Here is a 14088-nt window from a genome sequence, read left to right as displayed (position 1 = left end):
CTTTGTTATCAAGTATTTGATAACAATTTTCAACAATTGAAAAGCGAATGGGAAATATTTTAGATTTGATTAGAGGAAATCTTCTTTTCATCGGCAGGTGCGGACGCAGCCGTGACTCGATCAGCCGAGCAGGATTCGAGATCGACATTGACTGGCGAAGTGAAGATCATGTTTTGAGTGGTGGTGGTATCAACATCATCTTTTCCAGTAGTCATGAATGCCAAGATTCCAACAATGACCAACCAAATCGATCTAACAAATTCCTGGATTTGAGATTTTGCTCCTCCGAAAAGTGCAGTAACTTTAGTTTTGGGATAGTATCTTATATACAGGGTTCAAGAATGGCAGCTGCAGAATATTCAATCATTTGAGAGATGGTATCTTTTCAGAAAATATGAATTTACCGTAAATTTAACTTTAACCTCTTTACAATTTAAGTTTATCTCCGTAATTTTAGCATTCCCAAGTTGAATTTAATGTCAACAAAATTTCTATGAAAAATTTGTGTGATTGAAAAAAGTATTTCGTTGCGGGGAATCGAACCCCGGCCTTATGGGTGAGAGCCATAAATCCTAACCACTAGACCACAACGGAGACGGGAGAAATTCTTTCATAGTGCCGTTCTCAATGTTACAGGTGTAAACTTTTTCACTGTGGCTTGCGTCTGGCCGGATTGTAATGTCTCCACCAAATATAATTTTCCGTGACAATCAGTGTAATCTGCAATAGGCCTACTCTTCTGCAGTGAATTTAATGCAAGCTGCCATCTCCGTTGTGCTCTAGTGGTTTGGATTTATAACTCTCACCCATAAGGACGGGGTTTTTTACATTTTTTGTTTTTAATTAATAAAAGTAAATTTTGTCTCTAAAGCTAAAATTTTTTTGCTGTTCAAGAAATTTAAAAGATGGAAAACGTCGTTTTTTAACAGCCCCTATCATCAATTTCACATTTTCAAACGGACCGTTCCCAAAAGTGGCTTGACCACTTTTCAAAATTTTTCACTTTTTTGTCTTCCCGTGAAAAAATGTTTAAGAAATCATGGAAGCATTTGAGTTGCTTGAAGCTAGTTTCGATATTTACCTCAAAAAGTGGGAAATTGATCCGACTCGTCGTGCGGTGGTTGCGTTTGCGTGCAAAGCATAGCGGTGCACGCCAGCACAGAATTCGTCGGCTGCACATTTCCCGTAAATCCGCGCTCCTAGAATCACATTTTTGAAGGCGGTTGATAAGCCGCCGAATCGTTTTACGATTCATATAGTAGTCGTAGTTCATGTAGGAGCGACATTTCAGTGACCATTGCACTCCGTGTACCATATACATACCTGTTTAGATGTATATACTTATCCAAGTATGTCACTGCTCCCCGGTACACAAATTTTGGATGACTCATCGAAAGATGGGCCTAAAATAACTTCAAATTCATTATTAAAAAAAAATTGTTTTTTTTTTAAAAACAAATAAGTTATTGTTTATCCATGAACAGCTAGTAAAATTAATAAATAATTTTTAAAAATACATATGTTAGAAATTAGAACAATTAATACCATGCTTATTAAATTAATTGTCCTCTTAATAGTTTCAAAAATGACTCGTCTAACAAAGGTTTCAAAGTTTACGAACCGAATAAATGAGATGCATACCGGTCACACCGGACAAAACTTTTTGAAAAATAATTGTTTTCAATTACAACAAAATGTTCAAGAACTATATTTTATGAAGAGATTTGCACAACAATCCGCGGGATTGAAAAATGATAGAAGTGTGATTTTCCATCGGACTTTTGGAGTTGAAATCTTATTGTAAAGTCGGAAGAATTATTGTTTTCGGAGTTGCATTTGAAGAGAATACGGCAAGTTCCTTCTGGCCCCTCAATGTCTAATTCAGTTTTTCTCCAGTTGAAGTGACCGTAAACATCTCTGAATACTTGCCATTTGACCATTTTCAATGTTTGCACACTCTGAAGAAAAAATTTTTTCAATCAGTTATCCCTCCATACAAACCATTGTGAGAAATGTTGGCATCCCGGAGAGAATGTCAATGTTGCTCCATATCAAATCCGGCGGTGGACCTTGACCTCGTATTGAACTTTGAATTGGTTCTGTCACAGGAGTGTGTGCTCTTAAAATATAACAATTTCTAGTACACAAAATGAACTAGCAATGATGGTTACCTAAACCGATGGCTCAATTTGTGTAGGAGAGATGCGATAAAGCCACTTTTTGGATTGAGAATAGTGTGTGCAAGGTAGAAACATGTTGGGTTGTCACGGGATATGATACAAGCGTTATTACCCCAGAGAAATGGCTCACATGAGTTTTGAATCGGTACGACGCATTTCCATCTGAAATAATTTATTAGTTTACTGATGATTGTTCAGTGTCCATCAAATTCAAATGCATTTATTAAAATTTTCAATGACCGTATCTATTTAATCTAATTGATCTAATTGAACACACCAAAAATATAGATGTTTTAAAAACTACACTCAAAGTTTGGTTTAAATTGCCAAATGTTCTAAATTGTGAACCTTTTCAATTATTTCAGGAACTGCTGCAAATTTAAACTTCTACAGTTTTTAAATACGAACAACTGAAGAATAAACAAATATTTTTTTGCCGATTTCAAAAATTATGTGCGGTTTCAAACAATTCCTCCCCAAACGATTTAAGACGTGGTATATTTTTTAATTAAGTAAAACATTGCAAAAAAGGTAATTTTGTCATATTTGAGATCATCTTTTTTAGTTGTATATTTTAGGTATCAACAATTACAAAGTACCAGTCACGGATCGTACAACTAGAATTACCAAAGAACGTACCTTGTCATGAATTTTGTGCTAATAGTTCTTCTGAACTCGCGAATACTTCTTGTTCTATGAATTTTAATCCCATATCTTCTTCTTCCCGTCGACAATATTGTCGGAATAATATCCCCGTCCATCTCAACTTTAACCAGTAGTAAAACACTCTCAATCATTTTCTTCTCATCATCAAGTGGCACTGTTGTTGTTGTTATTTCTTGAATCTTCTCTTCAACAATCACTTCCTCAACAATTTTTTCCACGTCTCCATTTATCCCGTTTGTTTTCTCGGCTTCTTGCCGCAATTGCCTCATAAAACTTTGTCTATCGCTAGCTCTCAAAATTGGTCTCTTAACCAAAACTTTCGTGTTACAAATGCTGAACACAATTTGGCTCATACTACGGTGGGCTTCAACCTGAAAAAAATTAATTGAAGCAGGTGAATAATGGGAGACAATCAATGGTCTTACTCGTAATCCATGACTGATTATTTTGGTCGGTACATGCTTAATAACAGTGCATGTTTGATCGTGATTGAGGCTGATTGTCATCAAGTGAAATGAATTGTCCTCGTGAGATTTGAGTAGGCCAAGAAGGAAACGCCTAAAAATATAATATAACTAGGTTCTTAATCCTTTACAATTATCTGTAAAACTCCCTTTTTGGAGCAGATTTACGGAAATCGAATGGTCTGGAAAAGTTTCTGACTACCCTTTTTCTTGTTCGTAATGCTTCTTTGTTGCCTAATTTCAAAAATATAACATTTCGACGACTTACCCATTAATGAAACACGTCTTGACCCATACGTAGGAATCTTTACTCAAACTGCTCGGTAATGTATATTTTTCCACATCGGTGCCATCTGTTTGTGAGATCAAAACCTGTAATTCAGGAACTAAATTTTTTTTAAATTATTTTTAGAAGTAACTCGTTTTTTAGCATCTGCAAATACTTTGTGTCGCTCTTACCAAATTCTTCGCTTCGTCAATGCACAACAGTTTTGCTCCATGATAATCAAAACAACCAAAAGGCCCCTCACATGGCAGCGAAAACATAGTTGATAAGCCAAGTGAGACGGGCTCACTGAGCACCCAATCTGAAATGTATTTGAGTACGAAAATGTGCAGAAAACAATAACAAATAAAAATCAGAAATGGAAGAGAAGAAAAAAAAAAAAAAACTGTTCAAAGAAATGTTTTATAGAGAAGTATACATCAATAATTAAAAACAAAACGTCTTGGAAGTACATGAGCAAAAACTTTTTGCACGATTTTTTAGGATCAGCATTTAATGGAACACATCTAATCCAAACCAAAAATAGTCGTAATTCTTGTCTTGAACCCCGTAAAGTATGTAGGCGGAAATGACGTTTTCTAACAAATCCCAGAAAAAAAAACTCATAACCTTCTAATGTTTTTCATTAGCTTAATGTTTTAATTTGGATATTGAGAGCACGACACTGCGTCACACGAAACATCAAAAGTGCCAAGCAAATTTAGTTTTTGTTATCGCCGCATGAAGAATAAGAACATTTTATTTTTATTAAAAAGTGCCCAAAGTGTGGTAAAAACCACTTTTAGGACAAATCCAAAACCTTGTAGACAAAAATTGCATTGAAAGACATTTAGATCGGTGTTTCAAACAATAGAAGTTGAGCTTTAAGCTTTACGCCAGACTAAGTTAATTATAAGTTTGAAAAACATGTCTCGTTTAAGAAAGCGAGTAAACTCACTTCCTTCTTTGCGAGGCCAAATCAGGCGCACTTTTTGTAAATTTTAGGCATTTTTCACGGAAAAATAAATTAAAAATAAAGCGAATGAACTGGTTGGAAAGTATGAATTAAATAAAATTGTACAGCCAACATCAAACTATTAAAAAAAATGCTTGTAATAAAGGAGATACTGTAAACTTTGTTTTTTTAGTTAAAATTATTAACAGAGCGTGTACAAAATTAAATTGTCAGCTTTAGCTTTTATGAAAATTGCACTGCATGTTTTTCGGGAAAAAATGTCGCAAAAGCCACTAGATTTGAATATCAAAGGCATTTTTTGTTACAGTTATGATTTTACACGGTCACAGAATGGAAAAAAATCTCATCATATTCAGCATTGTTGGAAAACAAGAGAAATTTAAACTTTTTAGAACAACTTCCTGGTAATATTATGCAGAATAAAGGCGTAGGAGCTTTCTAAAAACGTTAGGAGCAAATTCATAGTTCTTAGTATTATGACACGAACGAATACCGGAAAAGGGGAGGAAAAATGGTTGACTATAAAATATTTGTACGGGCATAAGACTTTTATCATATCACGCCAGCTCGAGCCAACAAACAGACACACGCACATATCGTTATCAGTTTTTCAACGGGGAACAGACGCACAATAGCAGAATGCAGCTGAAAAAAATAACGAAAACGCGGAGTTAAAAGCAAAACTCTTGGCCCATGGGAAAACAGAAGAAAAGTGGATTTGAGGGACGTGAAAAATGAAACTAGTCGGAGGAAAGTAGACAACGAAAAATTTAAAACTGAAAATGGCACTGCTGGTTTATGGCTTCGGAAAGTTTTTTCTAATTTCTTTAAATCTGAATTTAATGAAAAATAGAATCTTCAGATCATCATAGTTCTCCAATTCATCTTTTATTCCTTGCATGTTTGCAGTTTTGGAAGAAAAGGAAGCAAAAGGAAGAGGGCAATCATGATGTCAGGGAAGAAAAGCTGAGAAGAAAGAATGGGCTCTTTGAGAAATGGGAGGTCGTATAAAACTTTCAAATGTTGCAAATGTAACGTGTGACAGTGTGAAATGATTCAGAAATCACATTTTGTACAGCGTATATAATACAATCAAAAATACATTAGCTATATTAAATTTTAAAAAAAACTAGATACTTGATAGAATATTCAAATAGTATTCTTTAACTCTACCGAAATGCGTTTAAAAGTTATTCAATTAGTTCAGTTCTTTCCTAATTACTTTTTTTTTGGTTATCAATTAGTGAAATTCAAACTTAACAGGCCTATTAATTATAAAGGGATGAAAAAAATCCAGGAGTGAAAAACTGATAAACGAATTGCAATCATATCTTATCCACAAGCGCTACTCCACATATTTAGAACTCAAAAACTTTCCTTATTTGTTATTGTTGTTGGTGATTTTGGACAATTTTAAGTAGATTCTGCGTAGATTTAGAAAAAAAAACGTACAACTCCATTTCAGTTATCTGAACCATTCAACAAAACAATTCCACACAAGGTACCGGGTATAACCGATGAATCTCGTCTAGAATAAGAATTTATGTATAGAACTTTTTTAAACATCAATTTCTTTGCATGTAGTCAAAGTGTTTAATAGATACTTCTAACACTAAAAAACCAATTGAACTGCAATGAAAAATTTTGCAACACAGTGAACCGTGATTGGAAAAAGAAACCACAACTAAAAATAGCCAAGCCGGTCATTCTTATTTTTTCGTCTTACTATTTGCGTCATAAAACAGAAATGAGCACTTCCATTACGCTTCACTCTAGTGAGTTTTCTTCTCATTTTGTTCTTTTCTAAGATTTTACTACTTTTAATGGAAGTCTAACATATATAAGGGATCTAACGGGGAAAAAAAAACGAAAAAAAATCATTGAAAAAATGTTGAATTGGACCTGTTGAGTTTGTGTAATTAGTGATAATTTTTGTTTAATAATAAAAATTAAATAAGTAGAATGACGCCTTTCTAATTTTGAGATTTTAAGAAGAAAAAACGCACACAAAAAGCAAAGAACGGGAAAAAGCTTAATAGGATTTCAATGTCAAGAAAACATGAAAATGGCAAGATACATGCATGTGCAAATAAAGATATAACACGTAAGGGGGACATAGACGAAATTTCACGCAAACTTATTGGCTGGAAACTTTTACATTTTCGATAGGAAACTGACTACTTTAATTATAATGACTACAAGGTGGATGAAGCGTTAATCTTTAAAGAAAGCCGTCAAGTGTGACGAACATGTGTGGGGAGGGATTATTGTAAGAGTACTAAGAAAATGAATAAGAAAAGATTGACAAGGCAAAGGAGAGATAGACAGCATGCGTTTGGAGGCCTTGCGGAAAACGAAAATCTTTGGAATTGCAAAGCTCTCAAATGTTTGAGTAATATCCTCTCAAAATTATGATTTTTTAACGGATTTTATATGATTTTTAGCGCTTTGGGTAAGTTAACATTCTTGAACATTTTTGGAACCTTTTATATTTCTGGTAAAACCCTGAATTATTTTTGATGATAGAATGGAATAAAATTTTCAGACTTTTTTTCAAAGAAAAAAATCCAAAAAACTTCTAGAATGATTGCCCCTAGTAAGTACGAAACAAAGTAGAATACCTTTAACGAATGCTTCTAAAAGATAATTTCAATATTTTACCAAAAATTTGTTTTTCCGAAATTTAAAATGACTGGAAAATCATAGGGAGCCTCTGTATTTTCAACCAGTGTGCTAAAACATTCGAATAAGTTTTTCAAGAAAACCTTATTCTATGTCCAGCTGCGTAGTTGAATTTTATATTTTAATTCTTTTTTATAAACTTTACAACCTCGAAAAGGTTGAATAATGAATTAAATTTTGAGAGAAAACAAATAATTCATAACTTTTTGATTTCTTTTGAATAAATTGACATTTATTTAGCTTTTTTCCTAAAATTGTTTTTCAACGAAACAAAATAACTCAGTATATATCAGACATTCTAGAAAACTAAAAAAGTGGAGTCTGCATTGAATAGTATGCTGTCAACGGGGGTTATTATGAATAATTTATCATACTTGATTTTTACTCTTTACCTAACTATATGCGCTATTATTTTAGACGGAAGAAACTCTTCAAATGAAATAAATTTTTATAGAGTGTTAGACGAAGCGAATCGCTTGACGTGCTCAATGAATTAAAGACTTTTTAACTTGAGAGAGCAGACATTCATTGAATCTCTGGAAGATAGCAATTTGATATCTTTTTTTCAGATGAAAGTGAACTGTGTGCGTAGGAGTAGACTAAAAAACCAACCAACGTGTAGTATCTGCATTTTCTGTCTTCTCTCGAGTTCAAGAGACATTTTGAATGCGGGAACACTTCGAAAATTTGCACTTGCTTGTGGTATCAAGTGCATTTTCTTAAACATATGTATAACGTGTCAACAAATTGGCAGTTTTGAACTCCATAATTTTGGGGAGTAAAGAGATTAATCGTCAAATGGACAGATGATTGAATACTATTTGACACTTTGAGGTTGTCCAGATTTATAATGTAAATGGTGAGTTAAATATCAGCTTTTAAATAAGTGACATAAAAAATGGGACTCAAAAATAATTTTTTTTTTTTGAAAAAACAAATGTTTGTGTGAAAGACGAATTCCAAAAAAAAACAAATAAAATAATATTTTATTGAGTGTTTTTAGAAACATTTTTTTATACTCGGAATTTGTGAGCCCACATTGGCAAACAATTCTTCGGGTGTGTGCGTCAACGACACCGCCAAGGAAAAAAGTATTCTAAATAGAAGAAAGGAAGCATTAGCCGTCTTTCTTAAGCACGCAAAAATGCTCAAGTCTCGAAGAAAAAAGGATGAGTAACAGCAATTAAGGCTAATTACACTTTCATGACGCTTTTTGTTCCCGAACTTTTTTGTTGCGAGCAGAGAAAGAACAAATGTAACGAGAAATAATTCAATGTTCATAAGATTACTTAAACAAAAAACTATACTTATTGTTAGTTCTTGTTAACTTTGAACGTATTGGGTTCAAACAAAAATGTGTAGAACTCGGGTCGTATGGGTAACAGTATAGGGAAGATTAATAAAACACAACGAAGGTAGCAGCCTGCGTTTAATTACAGAACAAGAACACGGAAAATTAGTTTTTAATGACGACTTTTTTATCACAAAGCTGGCCTGAAGTACAAGGAAAAAATGTAATCAACGTCTGCTTCTTGGAGAACGACACTTTGATATAACTTTCCCATCTCCGTTGTGGTCTAGTGGTTAGGATTTATGGCTCTCACCCATAAGGCCGGGGTTCGATTCCCCGCAACGGAATAAACTTTTTTGATTGTGTGATCTTCATTGTTTCTGAAAATGACAATCTGTGAGAATTATCCTAGTTGTACCTTCATATCCTCTAACCATCCTGACTTGTTTCATCGAGTCCGTAAGAGTTTTCCAATTTGTTGAATAATGTTATAATGGAACATTTCGTGAAAACAAAAGTATGACAGGGTCTAACACTATTCGAGCTGAAAAACTGATAGAAACTGAAATATTAGAGGTGAATGTCCATAAAATTTTTTTTTTAAATATCCCAAAATGTTCATTTGTTTTTACGCCACAATTTTCAATCCAAATAGTTTCCCTACAAAAAAACCATATAAAGCACTTTTGTTTTCAACGGATATCCACTCTTGCGAAATATATCTGCAAACAAGGCTGATGTATGTTTCTTTTCTTTTATTAAAAAATAAATCGATCATCATTTTCCACGAATCTCGTCCCATATACTGTGTGAATCTTTTTTTAGGCACCAGTACTGGTGACACGGCGAATATGCAAACGCAGTTGATCAAATACGGAGCATTGCCCCTTTGTTTGTGCCAGCCCAATGCGAGGAGTGAGCGACGAATATTTCGATGACTTTTATCCTGACTTCCATATGGCCGCTACTGCTAACCGAGTTCCATTCGATCAGAATGATAAAAAATATAAATGTCTTTGCGGGCAACTACATATTAAGGTAATAAAGTTCTATTAGAACGAAAATTAAAAATTCTTGAATGAAACTTAAACTATGTTTTTTTTCTCATTTTATACTTTTCAGAAAGGAGCAAGAATTGTTGCAATTCTAGTGAACATATTGACCGCTGTTAATATCATCTTCAGTTTTACCAGAAGCTCCACAGTCTTTGTATATACTTGTATGAGGTATGATAAGTCTGTTGAATGAAATATACTCGTCGTTTTAGCACTGCATTTTCAATTGTCATATTTGGAAGTCTGCTCTTTGGCGTGTGGAAGGAAAAGCGACTTTATTTATATCCATATCTATTTTTCCAGGTAAGCAACAAATTTAGGGCAATATTTTATTGATTAAACTAGCATGAAAGATTTATTTTCAAATGAGCATGGTTTTAGAAAATGCTTGTAAAGTAAGGTTGATCTGTTAACACGGCGGGGCAATACTTACAGACATAGTGTGCAAAGCAATAGGTGTGCCCGACTATTGGAGCCTGCAAGACTAATAGAGGAAATAAATGTTGTTCTATATTATTCCTGAATATACAAAAGGTATTTTGCTAAATTATATTAAACCAGCCGTGGAACGCACCTACGGCGCGGCCCCCGACTTTTTTGAGAAAACACATTAGATATACGGTGTCTATCGCGGACCTCGATCGATATCTGCTGCGGATTTAGCATAAGGTTTCCCAAAATGATCAGAGATCAAACTACATAGTGACGGAACGACACGCGCTTTATATGTATATAGTAAATTGATTATTGAAATTTTTTGGACGGAAAATTTTCGATTTTATTACTCACTTGAAAAAAACAATAAGTATTTTTCAGTCACTGAAAGTACCTAACTCTCTTGTTTTGTTTCAGGTCATATCCATTGCAATTTCTATAATAGTTCTGTTCATTTTCCTCATCTCAATTGCAGTCGGTGCGAGTATGGTAATTGATTTAGCTAGAAACGTTGGAAATGTCGATACAGCAAGTGTACAGGAGAAACTTGATGCTGGTAGTTTCGTCTTTTCTATCGTTTTAACTATATAAGTTTCCATTTAGATTTGGCACTTTTCACAGTTCTTTTCATACTGTTCCTTTGCTTGGGAGGGTTGATTCAAGCGTATTTTGCTGAGGTATGCACCACTTACAGTATGATATATACTTTTTTTTCCCATTTTTTAGGTGATCTATTCTTTCCACAACTTCCTGAAAGACCGCGAGAACTCATTTTCCTTCCACTTTGAATCTTATTCAAATAGTGCCTTTGGATCGGAAGCCACTCCAACACCACCACCAACATATCCGGAGGCACAAGTCTCTGTAGCATAATTTGATTTAAACTGTAATGTGCTATAATTTGGATACATAAAATTTGCGATCGAATAAAGTTATTTGGGAATGGTTTTTTTGCATATCCATTGATAATTTTAAGTTTGCTTTAATTTTCTCGCGCTGAGAAGATATAAGTTCTGTAGCTAAGATCTTTTTAGTCAGGTAGGAAAGATATTCCAATCAATTATATAATTCCGATCACATCTTATGGATATTCAGAAACTGTTTTTTTCTAATTTTTCGACATTTTTCAGAAGGATTTCAAAACAATCAGTGAAAATGTGTGTTTTAGAAGACTATTTCTATTTCCGCTGAAATGTTCAAAATTTTCAGACTTATTCAAGTATTCATCGGATTATGCTTTTTTCTACCAGATGAATATTGAAGCGTTTTTAAATGAAAAAACTTGTGATGATAATGAAACTGTCAACAAATATCAACAAAATTCTCACTGCAGACGGGTCAGCTCGCCACGCCCGCAGCAAATTAAACTTATAAGAACCAGTGAAATGTCGGCGGCTGCTATTTGTTGGGGTCCCGATTTGGTCCTTGTCTCCGATATTTTCCAAAAAAAAAGGTGAAGCCTAAATTTTAGAATTTGTGCGTACACGCCACGCAATTATATTTTTCGTCTGCCAATATATGTTTCGTCTGTCAATCTATTTTTCGTCTGTCAATCTATTTTTCGTCTGCCAATATATTTTTCGTCTGTCAATCTATTTTGTCGTCTGCCAATATATTTTTCGTCTGCCACTCTATTTTTCGGCAGACGAAAAATACATTGACAGGGTTACGGTAGTTGGGAAGTTTGTGGGCATGAAATAAATGGAGTGGAGCGGAATAACTCGATTATAGAGGAATTGACGCTGCGATAGCGTTTGGCTCTGTGCACGATTGGATCCGTAGATGTGCCAATGGGCTGGTAACGTGGAACGAGCAGGAACGAGGGCTGGTAACGTGGAACGAGCAGGAACGAGGGCTGGTAACGTTGAACGAGCAGGAACGATAAAACCTTAAAATATGAAGTTTTCCTCAAAAAAAGCCATAATAAGAAATGTTTTGAATGTTTTTCTTAGTGGATATGATTTTTTCTTAGTGGATATGATTTTTTCTTAGTGGATATGATTTTCTATTTGGGCCTATAAGGATTATATTATTTTCAAAAGTTGTGATTATATCTAGTGACTACTCCTCTTTGACCTCTTTTGTGCTTATTGAGTCCATCCAAATCTCTGTTGAATAGATGAACATGAATATGTCTATTCAAAATGAAAAGTATCAATTGAATGTCAAATACCTATTGATATGTGTGATAATGGTACTCAGAGAATTATTTGTTGGACAATTGCGTTTGGTATCATTCAAACTCCTGATATTCATTCAATGCAAGGAGGCTAAGTCTGTTTGATACGCATTTTGAAATCGGGCTTCCAGGATTTTGTGAAATTCTTCTTGATAATCCGAATTAAAGGATAAAAAGAATTATAAAGTCCCCACAAAAAATGCAATCACATATTTTATTTCACTCCGATAGACTGAAAACGCATAGGGCTTTTGATCATAAGGCTACAAAATTTTTTGAATTGACATTGTTTCCGTCATATCCATATGTTAACCCTTTATCTTATTGTTGACGTAACAAACGTCTGACCATCAGAATTGTTAGTCAGATGATAACTAGTTCGAATGGAAAACAAAAAATAATAATATCCGGAGAGGAAAGACTCCAATCACAGTATAATCCATCCTAAAAAAATTTGGCCAATCAACATTTTTTCTCCTTTTCTTGATGTTGTTGATTGCTGCCAATCTTATTTATATTTTTTTCTTCAGTTTTTATCCTTTGAAACCATAAAAATGGTGTGGCTTCAAAATTTGAATTTAATCCTCTGTCGTAAAATTTTAAAACCAGGTCTTCCTTTACTCTGATCTCTTCAGTTCTTCAGCTTCTGCTCAAATAAACATTTTTGGCAACACACCCACTAATTGGGTGGATGCTATGAACGCATCAGTTGTGTTTCCAGTCTGATAGCGGCTGATATTATTAGTGAGGTTCATTAGAAATTCTGTGAATCTCAATGTTTCAGTTTTGTTTAGTTTCTTTCCAAAAATAAAATGTAAGGACTCAGACTACTGTACTTCGATTTATTAATAAAGTAGTTCTAAACTATACAATATCTACGATGTCGGTATACGTCGTCAAAAAACCAACTGACGACTGTTTTTCATAAATATATCAACTCTGTTGTTTAACTTTAAACATTTGACATTTTATAAACTTATGAAAAAACATCATTTCAAATCATTTTATTATTAGAAACCTTTCATGAGTCCATTTATTTACACACACTTCAAGTGAATGTCTTTAATATTATTAACAAAGACTGAAAAATTAAAGTCTACAATCATGTAAATTTAATTATGTGCATCTCGATTTCAGTTGGAACCTTCTAGCTACTACATAGTGCTTGTTACGCTCGTTTGTTTATTTCAAAAAATTCTTAACAACCAAAAGTTTGAATAAGAAAAACGGTACTTTTGGCTTTCGGGCCCCCCCAAAATGTTTTAATTTTCTAATATTAAATTTTCCACTTTTCAAATTAGAAACGTGAACAAAAGTACGGAACTAGCATTCATTTCTACAAATGAAGCCATTAATTTCTCCAAATCGTTACAAAAAGTCAACGTTTTTGTGGTTTTTGTTGTTTCTAAAATTTCATTTTCCACCTTTCACATTAAAAACGTGAACAAAAGTACAGAAGAAAACATTAATTTCTACAAATCGTTTTTACAAATTGTTCCAAAGTTGTGGTTAATTGAAATTTAGAAAATTAAAACATTTTGGGGGGGGGGGGGGGGGGGAACGAAACCCATAAGTACCGAGAAAACAAAGTTATTTAACGCAAAAATTTAATTCTAGCTCAATCAACAGTTTTTGTGGCATTTTTTTTTTTTTTAGTTTTTTTTTTTCAAATAAAAATTTAAAAAAAACATGAACTTTATACTCATTTTTTATTATCTTAAAATGTTCAAAATCACCTTCAAGAATTCTATAAATAAATAGTTTTTTTGAAGTTCCATGCGAATTTTTGTAATCCACTGATTATCTGAATCTTCAGATAACCAGCCTTGAGAAGATAAAAAAGAGAAATTGACAAGACATTTTTGATTAAGTGCAGAAATATATCTTTGAATTAT

The 14088-nt window shown here is 33.6% G+C and overlaps 3 protein-coding genes and 5 non-coding genes across 9 annotated transcripts; 3 read left to right on the top strand and 5 right to left on the bottom strand.

The window, feature by feature from the left end:
• Window positions 1-59: 59 nt before the first annotated feature.
• C39D10.1 (uncharacterized protein) lies at window positions 60-215 on the bottom strand (the record flags this gene model as incomplete). Its single annotated transcript, NM_076932.1, has 1 exon — window positions 60-215. The coding sequence occupies one exon, from the start codon at window positions 213-215 to the stop codon at window positions 60-62; it is 156 nt and encodes a 51-aa protein (NP_509333.1).
• A 298-nt stretch (window positions 216-513) lies between these two features.
• On the top strand, window positions 514-597 carry C39D10.14. The gene has a single exon (NR_071605.1). It is a non-coding gene; the product is annotated as an Unclassified non-coding RNA C39D10.14 (non-coding RNA).
• On the bottom strand, window positions 523-594 carry C39D10.t1. Its single transcript has one exon. It is a non-coding gene; the product is annotated as a tRNA-Glu (tRNA).
• Window positions 598-1404: 807 nt separating the features above from the next.
• On the bottom strand, window positions 1405-3903 carry C39D10.11 (SOCS box domain-containing protein). 2 transcript variants are annotated; one of them, NM_001351884.3, is made up of 7 exons: window positions 3770-3903; window positions 3579-3682; window positions 3272-3404; window positions 2820-3217; window positions 2172-2342; window positions 2002-2119; window positions 1405-1958 (listed from the first exon to the last, which is right to left on the bottom strand). In NM_001351884.3, the coding sequence occupies exons 1-7, from the start codon at window positions 3854-3856 to the stop codon at window positions 1713-1715; spliced, it is 1257 nt and encodes a 418-aa protein (NP_001338850.1). In that variant the 5' UTR covers window positions 3857-3903; the 3' UTR covers window positions 1405-1712. The 2 variants fall into 2 exon arrangements, with proteins under 2 accessions (NP_001338850.1, NP_001380216.1); NM_001392803.1 differs by having other exon boundaries at window positions 1704-1958; window positions 2172-3217; window positions 3579-3903.
• Window positions 3904-6766: 2863 nt separating this feature from the next.
• C39D10.15 lies at window positions 6767-6841 on the bottom strand. Its single transcript, NR_071604.1, has one exon. It is a non-coding gene; the product is annotated as an Unclassified non-coding RNA C39D10.15 (non-coding RNA).
• A 1953-nt stretch (window positions 6842-8794) lies between these two features.
• Window positions 8795-8888, bottom strand: C39D10.17. The gene has a single exon (NR_071603.1). It is a non-coding gene; the product is annotated as an Unclassified non-coding RNA C39D10.17 (non-coding RNA).
• On the top strand, window positions 8800-8871 carry C39D10.t2. The gene has a single exon. It is a non-coding gene; the product is annotated as a tRNA-Glu (tRNA).
• Window positions 8889-9388: 500 nt separating the features above from the next.
• Window positions 9389-10958, top strand: latd-1 (Lysosomal-Associated Transmembrane Domain containing). Its single transcript, NM_076931.4, has 6 exons — window positions 9389-9562; window positions 9647-9750; window positions 9792-9882; window positions 10432-10570; window positions 10618-10691; window positions 10741-10958. The coding sequence occupies exons 1-6, from the start codon at window positions 9431-9433 to the stop codon at window positions 10885-10887; spliced, it is 687 nt and encodes a 228-aa protein (NP_509332.2). The 5' UTR covers window positions 9389-9430; the 3' UTR covers window positions 10888-10958.
• The last annotated feature ends 3130 nt before the right edge of the window (window positions 10959-14088 follow it).

The sequence above is a fragment of the Caenorhabditis elegans genome, chromosome X, assembly GCF_000002985.6.
Source record: "Caenorhabditis elegans chromosome X".
Classification (NCBI taxonomy): Eukaryota; Metazoa; Nematoda; class Chromadorea; order Rhabditida; family Rhabditidae; genus Caenorhabditis; species Caenorhabditis elegans.
The sequence above is the reverse complement of the archived record's forward strand: the minus strand, read 5'-3'. Positions and strand labels throughout refer to the sequence as shown.

Bases quoted from the DNA above. Each gene is read 5' to 3' on its own strand.
- C39D10.11 (NM_001351884.3), bottom strand. From the start codon at position 3,856: ATGTTTTCGCTGCCATGTGAGGGGCCTTTTGGTTGTTTTGATTATCAT. The intron at 2,343-2,819 runs GTACGTTCTTTG...AAATTATTTCAG, and splicing joins AGCACAAAATTCATGACAAG to ATGGAAATGCGTCGTACCGA. The intron at 1,959-2,001 runs GTTTGTATGGAG...TTTTTTCTTCAG, and splicing joins TGCCAACATTTCTCACAATG to AGTGTGCAAACATTGAAAAT.
- latd-1 (NM_076931.4), top strand. From the start codon at position 9,431: ATGCGAGGAGTGAGCGACGAATATTTCGATGACTTTTATCCTGACTTC. The intron at 9,751-9,791 runs GTATGATAAGTC...TCGTCGTTTTAG, and splicing joins TTTGTATATACTTGTATGAG to CACTGCATTTTCAATTGTCA. The intron at 10,692-10,740 runs GTATGCACCACT...CCCATTTTTTAG, and splicing joins TTCAAGCGTATTTTGCTGAG to GTGATCTATTCTTTCCACAA.